The sequence below is a fragment of the Mesoplodon mirus genome (assembly GCF_964341445.2).
Source record: "Mesoplodon mirus genome assembly, chromosome: 12".
Lineage (NCBI taxonomy): Eukaryota > Metazoa > Chordata > Mammalia > Artiodactyla > Ziphiidae > Mesoplodon > Mesoplodon mirus.
The window spans coordinates 67,640,854-67,651,530 of record NC_138988.1 but is presented as its reverse complement, the minus strand read 5'-3'; the positions used below and the strand labels follow the sequence as shown (position 1 = coordinate 67,651,530).

Sequence of the window (10,677 nt, the reverse complement as noted above, 5' to 3'; positions counted from 1 at the left end):
CTCCCCGCGCCGCCCGGCCGTCCCCTTCCTCCTTCCCACTGCCCGCCCCCTCGCTCCACCTTGGTGAGGTCACGCGGGGGACGTCACGGGGTTCTGACGCCACGGAGGGGCGGGACTCCGGGAGAGGAAGGGGCGGGGCTAGGCGGGCGACGCTTGCGCAGTGGGCGCGGCGCGGGAGGAGGCGGAGGCGGCATAGAAGCGAGAGGCGGCGGCGGCGGCGGAGGCGGCGGCACTGGGGGGGGTGGGAGGGGGGGAGCGCGAGAGTGAGTGAGTGGCTGAGTGAGTTTACCCCTATGAGGCGGTGAGAGGCCCGGGGCCTACCTCAGAGGAGCGGGGTCGCGGCGCCAGCTAGCAGCGGGCCCCCTCCCGGTCCCCGGGCCCGGCGGCGCGGCGGCGGCTCAGTTGTGAGGAGGCGGGGAAGCGAGTGTCCGGCCCCAGCCATGGAGGGCATGGACGTGGACCTGGACCCCGAGCTGATGCAGAAGTTCAGCTGCCTGGGCACCACCGACAAGGACGTGCTCATCTCCGAGTTCCAGCGGTTGCTCGGCTTCCAGCTCAACCCGGCCGGCTGCGCCTTCTTCCTGGACATGACCAACTGGTGAGCCGGCCCCGCCGCACCAGCCCTGGCAGCGGCCTCGGGGCCCCGAGGGGAAGGGAAGGGACACCCAAGCTCGGCGGCCGGGCGGGACGGTCGGGCACTGAGGGGTACCCGCTTTCTGGGGCGGGGAGGGGTTGTGGGGAACCCTAGGGGCCTGGAAGAAATTTGGGGGCCGAGCAGGGCTGGAGGGGGATGTATGAGGAGAGTTGGGGTCCGTGGAGGGCAGGAGAGGCGGAAGGGAGATGGGCGGGGGTTACTCCTGAGGTTCTGCGGAGTATTAGCGGCCGAGGAACGCGGGAAGAGGGGGAAAGACTTGAGGATCGAGGCGCGGGGTCGACCTGTGAGGAAGAGCGCTGTGGTGTTGGCTAAGAGTAAAAAGCACAGAAAATCTGAATTTGGGGAGTGGGCAAAAGCTTGGGGTATGGAGTTAGGGGCTGAGGATGACAGGGATGAGGGGAAACTGAGGGAGAGAATTAGGTACTATGCAAGAACCTGGCGCGCGGGTGAGACTTGGGAGTTAAGAGCTGAGAAGAACAGATTGTGTGTGTGTGTGTGTGTGTGTGTGTGTGTGTGTGTCTGTCTGTCTGTCTGTCTGTCTGTCCATGTCCATTCGAGGACAGATAAAGAAAAGGGAAAAACTTTATGGGGGAGGACAAGTGAGTACGGTAAGAAAGATGACTTTCCCAAGAGCTGTGCCGGGGAGCGGTGGGATCTACTAGTGGGATCCGCTAATGGAGGACCGGGAGTGCTAGACCTGGGGCACGGTGTGGGAAAAACCTTAGGAAAAGTGAAGGAGAGAGATTATCTTGGGGGAGGGAACTTTCTGAGGGGATTGGAGCCCTGGGCTCCAGAATGCGGGAATGGAGAGGGGCTTATCCAGAGGGGCTTACCGGAAAGAAAGCTGGTTGGTAGATGTTTGGGAAAATGGAGAACTTGACTTAGGCTGGGAACCAAGTATTTTTGGCTTGGAGTTTCCTTGTAGAAGACTGAATTGGGACAGAAGACCATGACAACTTAGACTAAAGGAGTATTTCTTGGCTTTGGGTGGAGCACTTGCTATTTTTGATAAGCAAGGCTTCCCTTTGTTCTTTGAGGGGTTGTTGAGTTCACTCAGGGTGAGTGATTAAGTGGAGACCATTAGACTTCCTTTGAAAGGATTTCAGGTGAAACAACTCATCTTTCTTTGGTCGGAAAGCCATGAGATGATTGCCCTTTGCTCCCTGTGTTGGGCATGTGGAATCTTGTTTCTCTTGGCATCACTTATACAACCAGCCTCCCCTTTATTCCCTGTCCACTGGATGCCTCAAGCAATGCCAGAAAAAGAGGCTGTCAGCCTAGTCTTTATCCCGTTACTCATCGAGCCCTATCCTGAATGATGCCCATCTTATTAATGGGAGCCTTATAGCTGTGGTGACGTGTGAATTTTTTTCTGTGCATCATTGGCAGGTCCTGTTGTTTAAAGTTGATTGTTATAGTAAGAGTGGGATTGAGTTTCTAGATGTTTAGAAAACTCTTTGAATGCAGGAGATAGTCTTTATAATTAAAGAAGCATTTGTGATCCCCACTTTTATCTTTTATGTCCGGGATGATCTCAGACAAGGACTACAGCCTGCAGTAGTTTTCTGAACACCAGTCTATGTGTTTAATAGAGAGTGACAGGGGTTATTGAAAACACCAAGAAGAGGTATTACACTGGTGAGATTTAGAAGTAAAGCTATATCTTGAGGAGGGTTGTACCCTTGCCTGCCTGCTTCCTACTCCCAGCTCCTTTTCTTCATTGTTTACACTAGTTTAGCGTAAGAGACTTGGCATATAGTTGCTGCCAGTTTGGTAGGGGAGGATCATTATTTCTCCCCACCCTCTTGTGAGTTGTATCATTTAAATCCTGCCCTACTAAGTTTTTTGTTTTTTAGAGTCAGTATTTATTAGTACAATTATTAATGGCTACAGAAACAATGTAATGAATTTTATATGCTTGAGGTGTGTGTGTGTTTAACATCTAAGATTGTTTGTTTTTAAGTGTTGTGAAAGGTGAGGCCCAGTGTGGATGAGAAAAAAAAATAATTATGGTTGCATTATAAAAATTTTATTTGAATTTTATGTAAAAATTATTAAGCTCAATGACACTGAGTAGCATGTGTTCTGATGAGATGTTATCTCTGTATAAAACAAGGTGATATCAGCATTCCTGAACAAAGGAGTGAGCCATTAAAAAAGCCATTCTGGTTTTAAAACAGAAGTCAGTAGCTTCTTAGGAATCCAGGCAATTAAGTGATAACTCAGCTTTAAGTACGTTACCTTATTTTTTGACTGTAGAAGTCATGTTCTTTCTTTTCTTTGATTATAAAATGAAAAATTTGTGAACTGAAGGAAGTAAGGCTTGTTATGCTTTTCTTTCTAATGAAAGCAGTTAGTTTCATAATCCAATATTGTGTTTTGATTCCTATGTTGACCTGGCTAAATTTGTCTTTGTTTTAAACAAATACTCATCATAATTAATAAAATCTAGTTAAAATACATACATGAATGCATACCTGGTCAAAATATTTGTGTGTTAAATAAATATCTAAAGTCTAGAAATGTATTTTTTAACATGTTTATTGGAATATAATTGCTTTACAGTCGTGTGTTACTTTCTGCTTTATAACAAGGTGAATCAGCTATACATATACATATATCCCCATATCTCTTCCCTCTTGGGTCTCCCTCCCACCCTCACTATCCCACCCCTCTAGGTGGTCACAAAGCACTGAGCTGATCTCCCTGTGCTATGCGGCTGCTTCCCACTAGCTATCTATTTTACATAGAAATGTATTGTTTTTAAGTGTCATTTAATGTCTCACTTCGGAAACTGTCGAGATAGTCCCGATAGAGGTTGCCAAAATTTCTCTCAAGTTGCTGTGGTTAACCTGTTGAATTTGAGATGATTAACCCTCCTGTGACTTTGTAAGTGCCTGCTTTGGGTTGTAATAAATAACCACCATTCAGTTGTCTAGTGATTGTTAAAAAATAATGTGGTAAAATAAAAATGATTATTTTAAAATGAAGGCCACGAGTCTTCTAAAATGAAACCCTACTTGGAAAGGTTTATTTTCAAAAGTAAGAATTTATTTTTGTTGTTGGTAACAACTTTTTAAGAAGCTGTTGAAAATTGGCTAAATTGAGTGTTTTGGCCTTATAAGTTACCTACCGTGTAAACATAGCTTTTTTTTTTTTTTTAGTCTTAGGTTGGATATGCATTATATAGATATTTCTATTTAATTTAGAACCCAGTATTATTTCAGTTTTGTACTGTTTATACCTGAGCTGGCAGGTATGCTGCTGGAGATTGGTGGAACTGACTCTTAACAAAAGTAGTTAATTTTTAGTTCCTAAGTAAGTACATAAAGCGCATAAATGGTGTGGTGAAGGAACCCAATATCTGAAGCTAAACTGAAATGACTTGTAGATTAGAATAACTTTCTATAGGTGGAATGTCTTGCAAAGACACTTTTGGGCTGTGAGTATAGAACTTGGAATTCTAAAACTGGAAGCTGGCTTAAGATTCTCTAGTTCATTCCAGTTTTTCCCGCAAAATTGCATATAACCCTTCCAAGATAGCTTATTCTTGCATCCCTGAGGGCAGAGATTTGCATGATACCTTATGGTAGTGTTTAATTACCTTTCTAGTTAGAATTATGTCAAAACTGAATCTTTCTTACTGTAATTAAGCTTTTTTCATTTGCTTGTGTCCTCCTTGGAGATGAAGAATAATAAACACTTTCCTTAAGAGGTCAGAAAGCTTCTATTAATACAAATTACTAGAAAAGTTCAACCATTTGTCATTTTAACACATTCCGTTTAATGGTTTCTCACTCTTCAATGTAGTCTGATAGATTTATATATATTTTTAAGTGGAAACCAACAGAATTGAGAGGAGAGCTTAATAGTGGTGAAATATACATAACGTAAAATTTAACATTTTTAGTCAATTTTAAATGTACAGTTCAGTGTTACATGAGATTTTAAATTCAGTTGTGGCCCTCAAAGTCATTTGTCTCTGTTATGTTTTCAAAGTGAGTTATTCTTTAGTGTTTGTGACAAGAAGCAAATAACACTTGTAGATTTTTTAGAGAATGTTAACGTAGGAGTTATTTCTCATTATAGGGATAAGTAAATTATCTTTGACCAGCATATAGACAGTGTTGGTTGTTTCTGTCCCTCCTATTCATTAAGCTAGTGCTTCACAGTTTTGGTGCAAAACTGCAAAAGTTTTGCAGCATCCGAGGTTACCTTCAGGTATCTTCAGGAAGCAGCGTGTATTTTTTGGAACACTACACACGCCCATCATGGATACAACAGATGTTTTCTAGAAAAATAACTCAGGAAAAACATTTTTGTAAAATAATGTCCTATTGACTTTCTCAGTATTGTCAGAAGCACCCTTCTGGATAAAATGAAGGTATAACCACTATGCAATGAAGTGAAATCAGAATCTCGATGTAAAAATTCATTGTACATCCTATCTGATCTCACAATGCCTCCCCCGCCTGATCTTAATCCATTTCTCAGTCACCTGCATGCTAAATGAGTTTCTGATCCACTCTCTAGTTTATATGTATGCATCTAGGAAAAGTCTCTTTATGACAGATAAAACATGATATTAATAATGGTCTCCTTTAAAAATGTGTGCCAAGCAGCAGCTTTAGGAAGAGAATAGGAGGGGTCGCGTAACAATGACAGAGTGTTGTGCACGCTATTGCATTTTTAAGAAGGTTGGGAGTTCTTGGTTTGGACCTTCTTCTTTCCCACTTTTTGGCCTTTTTTGAGTGGCACAGACAGGTTGGGACTCTGAGTATAATATAAAATAGTTTACAAATAGAGCATCAAGATTCATTTTAGTTTTAAAAGGAACATGGTAAAAAGTACATTGTTGTCCTGCAGGAGGTCTTTTTACTGTTCAAGTGCTGTGGGACTTGCATTTCTGATTATATATCAAGTCAGAACTAATCTCCATTATCGCCAGGGTGGGTGGAGGTGTTTCTTTACCATCTCTTGTCTTCCAACTCCCCCACCCCAATTTGTCTAGCACATAACAACAAAAACTCAACCAAACAGTATTTATTTATTTATTGGTCACAAGGCTTACAGGATCTTACTTAGTTCCCCACCAGGGATTGAATCTGGGCCCCGGCCTTGAAAGCACCGAGTCCTAACCACTGGACCACCGGGGAATTCCCTCAACCAGACAGTATTTAAAGAAACGTATTTTGGATAGACCCCTGGCAGATAGTGTAATACAAAAGCAGAAGACAGCCTCTATCATAATTTGCTCTCTAACAGGAAAAGAACATGCCTGAAACTATGAGAGAAAAAGTTTGGGGATAAATAAGGAAGCAGCATTCATATGTTAATGCTGAATTAACTGAGTAAAATTTCAGAACAGGTAAGAATGGACTGAATCAAACAGAACCATTGATTCCCAAATATTGAGTGCTTGCTATGGGTAGGTTGCTTTCTTAGAAGGTTTGAAATGGTTGGGATTTGAATTGATGGAAAAGTTGTGTAATGTTAGGTGGAGGATATTTCCTGAGTGAAACCAGGAAGGAGCAATTGGAGCAGAGCTGTCTGGAAGATTGGCTTGACAAGAATGTGGTTAATGGGATCAGAAGTGACGAGAGATGGAGCTTATTTGTATCTTTGCTTTGGAATATTGTTGGTTTTTCAAAAATTGGGGTGAAATTGACATAAAATTGAACCACAGTAAAGTTAACAATTCAGTGGTATTTAGTGTGTTCACAGTGTTGTGCAACCACACCTCTGTCTAGCTAAAACATTTTCTTCACTGCAAAAGGAAACCCAACACCCATCAAGCAGTTGCTCCCCATTCCCTTCTCCCCCCAGCCCCTGGCAACCACCAGTATGAATTCTTTCTCTATGGATGTATCTATCCTGGATATTTCATATAAATGGAATCATAAATATATTTCCTTTTGTGTGTGGCTTCTTTCAAGCTTCATCATGTTGTGTATAGCATGTATCAGTACTTCATTCCTCTTAATGGCTGTTTAATATTCCAGTGTATGTGTATACCACAGTTTGTCCATTCATCCATTGGTGGACATTTGAGCCATTTCTACCTTTTGGCTATTGTGAATAGCGCTGCTGTGAACATGCGTTTAGGTATACTTGTTTGAGTACCTGTTTTCATTTCTTTGGATATATATGTAGGAGTTGAATTGCTGGGTCATATGGTAATTCTATATTTAACTTTTTGAGGAGCCACCAAACTATTTTCCACAGTGGCTGAGTCATTTACATTCCCCTAGCAATGTTTGAGGGTCTGTACCAATTTTCCTACAAACTTGACAACACTTATTTTCCTTTTTTAAATTATAGTGAGTCTGCAGTGGTACCTCATTGTGAGATTGATTTGCATTTCCCTGATTACTAATCGTGTTGAATGTCTTTTCATATGCTTGTTGGCCATTTGTATATCTTTTTTGGAGAAATGTCTATGAAAGTCCTTTGCTGTTTTTTTAACTGGACTGTTTGTCTTTTTGTTGTTCAGTTATAAGGGTTCTTTATATATTTTGGATACTAGACCGTTATCATATATTTGATTTGCAAATATTTTCTCCAATTCTGTGGATTGTGTTTTTGAATAATTTTTTAAAATCTATTTATTTATTTATTTTTGGTTGCGTTGGGTCTTCGTTGCTGTGTGTGGGCTTTCTCTAGTTGTGATGAGCAGGGGCTACTCTTCGTTGCGGTGCATGGGCTTCTCATTGCTGTGTCTTCACGTGTTGCGGAGCACGGGCTCTAGGCGCGTGGGCTTCGGTAGTTGTGGCGCACGGGCTTCAGTAGTTATGGCGCACGGGCTTAGTTGCTCCGTGGCATGTGGGATCTTCCCGGACCAGGGCTCGAACCCATGTCCTCTGCATTGGCAGGCGGATTCTTAACCACTGTGCCACCAGGGAAGTCCCCTATGGATTGTTCCTAAAATTTTCTTGTTAATGTTCTTTGATGCATAAATGTTTTTAATTTCGGTGAGGTCCAATTTATTTAACTTTTTGTTGTTGCTTGTGCTTTTGGTGTTATAGGTAATAATTTATGCCAATCCAAGATCATGAAGATTTACCTTTGTTTTCTTCTAAGAGTTTTATGGTTTCAGTTCTTATATTTAGGTCACTGATCCATTTTGAGTTAACTTTTGCATATGGTTTAGGTGGGAGTCCATCTTCATTCTGTAGAGTTTAATTTTGATCATATTATATGCTCTGGAATTGGCTTCTCATTGACTCTCCATTAAATATATCCTTTACTTGTATTAAATATGTACTGTACTTGCTTTGGCCACCACTGAAAATTAGGCCAGAAAAGTGTGCAAGGTTTTCTGATGGGAGAAAAAACTTATGCATGTTCTATGGGCACCAAAAACTAAATGTATGTTCAAAAGGTCAATCCTCCCCGCCCCCAATCCTTCAGCTTTTCTTTCTGACTTTTTCCTGTTTCATTAATAGCTACAGTGGTCTTCCAGACATAAGGCTTGAACTGTGTTATTTCCAGTGCCCTCTCTTTCCTGGATACCCCAGATCATTTGCCAAACCCAGCTCATTTCCACTCTGCAGTGCACCTCCCAACTGTCTCTTTTTTCCGTTCTCCTTGCCATCACCTTAGCTTATATAGATTATGTTACCACTTTAACAGGGTAACATAGGAATAGTCTCCAAATTGGTTTTCTGCACCAGGTTCTCCTCCTTCCAGTCCATTTTGCGGACATACCCCTACCAGGTCAGTCTTTCTGAATCACAGCTTTGATCAGGGCCCTTCTTTTCTCAGAAACCTTTGTGCCTTGTAGACCAGGTAAAGAGCAGAGACCTTTAGCTTGACATTCAGGACCTTCCATAGATTGATCCAGCATATCTTTTGTGATGGGTATCCTGCTCCTCTCTGCCCCGTTCAAGCTGGCCGCTGCTCATTTCCCACACATACTTTTGCTTTCCCAATTTTTTTTTTTTTTTTTTGCAGTATGCGGGCCTCTCACTGTTGTGGCCTCTCCCGTTGCAGAGCACAGGCTCCGGACGCGCAGGCTCAGTGGTCGTGGCTCACGGGCCCAGCCACTCCGCGGCATGTGGGGTCTTCCCGCACCGGGGCACAAACCTGTGTCCCCCGCATTGGCAGGCGGACTCTCAACCACTGCGTCACCAGGGAAGCCCTGCTTTCCCAATTTTTAACTTTTTTCTTCTACCTAGAATACTGTTATTTCCTTTCTTTATACCTCATGAAATCCTTTTTTTTTTTTTTTTTTTTGTGAAATTGGGACACGAATTCTTGGTAGTGCTGTCTTCTCTGAACTGCACTCTTGCCTTTTTAATAACGGTTATCATGTATGATGCACAGCCTGGAGAGGAAAATGTCCCCTAACAGCCTTTGTTTCTTCCTAAGCATCTGATGCAACACTTTGTATGTAGTAGGTGCTCAATAAATATTTGTTGAAGTAGTACCTGAAGATAGGTGGGAATAAAGATTTTGTTTTTATGGAAGTCTTGAAGTCTAGTGCTGTTAGAAGAAACAAGTTCTATAAACTAGGCTTCTTTTCAGGCTCTTTTGTTTGTAGGTTTAATTTGGGCATACATGACATGAAAGCAAATTAAAATTTAAGTAACAACAAGAATGTTGTTTCTGGAAGCAATCTGAGCCCTCTGCAGGTTGGCCCCACCTTGTTATATACCTACCTTTCCAGGCATGTCTCCTTATACTAAATATTTTTTGTAATCAGTTTATGAGAGAATGTATTAATCAAAGTTAGGTAACAGTTATTTAGATATGAATGGAGAAGAATATTTTTTAAAATCTCTGAAGTTCTCCTGGATCTTTGCCAGTATTTTTTATTGAGGAAGAACTGTAAAAAGCAGCATAAGCACATAGTAAGTTCAAATAGTTTAGAAGGGTCTAAGCAGGAATTGCAAACTAAAATGCTTATAGATGCCAGGTGGGGGATATGAACAGTTGAAGTATGTGTGAGCTAGAAGGCACTTGCCTTTTTATAAAGAGGATGTCTGATACTTGCCTTAAGTCAAATATTGCCACGCTGGAATGGGGGCCCAGCGTTCTTAGATTTTTCCATTTTTTCAAGAGAAGCCAGAAATTCAGATTTTTATGGGAAATTTCCTGATTTTCAAACGTTGGCAACTATTTTAAATACTTTTAAAACATTGTGTGGGCCAAATAAACTACATCTGTAGGTGGGATGTGGTCCTTGGGCCGCTAATTTGCAACCTGTGGTTGAATAGTGAAAAGCAAAAATCCCCTCTCCTTCCTAGATATAGCCACTACTATTTCTTCTGTACCTTTTAGAAAATGTTCATGTCTATAGACTTTTGTACATATACACAGGTAATTTTTTTTGCATGTGTGTATATGTATATGTGTATATAAAAAATTAAATGTATATAAAAACTTTTAATAGCAGTGGTATTGCTATTTGAATAATTATTCTTCCTATCCAGACTAGTGGGTACCATATCTCTTGCACCTTCTTTGCTTCAGTGAGCAGTGAATTAGCTGTCAAGGTACTTGGATAGGATGATCAAATAGATAGGCTTTATTAATTGACAATGCAGTGGTGAAACTAATATATTGTAAATCAACTGTACTTCAGTAAAAAAACACAATAAAAACCAACGAAAAGCAACGAAAAACCCGTGCAGTGGTGGATTTGGTCTCTTCAAATATAGTAAAATTTCTTCACTGTATTAACAGACTCTCATCTAGTGATTACATATACTTATTAAACCTTTGTTTTGCTGTGTTAAGAGCAAAATGTGTTAAGTAAACTATCTAGCAGTGAGCTCATCTGAATTTACTTATGAGGTACTGTCAGAGAACACATTTCATAATTTGAACTTTTTAGGGACCCAAAACACAAAACTGAAACTCACTTTAACTCTTTATTAAACCACCTTGTACAGATAACACTAATACATTTTTCACTCTATGGAAGGGTAATTGATTTTGTAAGTGATTTTCTAATGATTTGCCAAAGCTAATGTATGTCTTGGGAGGGGTAGCAGTTTATTCCAAATATGGAACTCAGC

General features: G+C 41.3%; 1 protein-coding gene across 3 annotated transcripts in view; it reads left to right on the top strand.

Annotated features, from left to right (window-relative positions):
- The first annotated feature begins 253 nt into the window (after positions 1–253).
- Positions 254–10,677, top strand: part of ILRUN (inflammation and lipid regulator with UBA-like and NBR1-like domains) — a 119,249-nt gene continuing 108,825 nt past the window's right edge. For all 3 annotated transcript variants that reach the window (XM_082639756.1, XM_082639755.1, XM_082639757.1), the window contains exon 1: positions 254–598. In XM_082639756.1, coding sequence (XP_082495882.1) covers positions 441–598 — 158 coding nt within the window. In that variant the 5' untranslated portion in view covers positions 254–440. The remainder of the gene's footprint in view (positions 599–10,677) is intronic.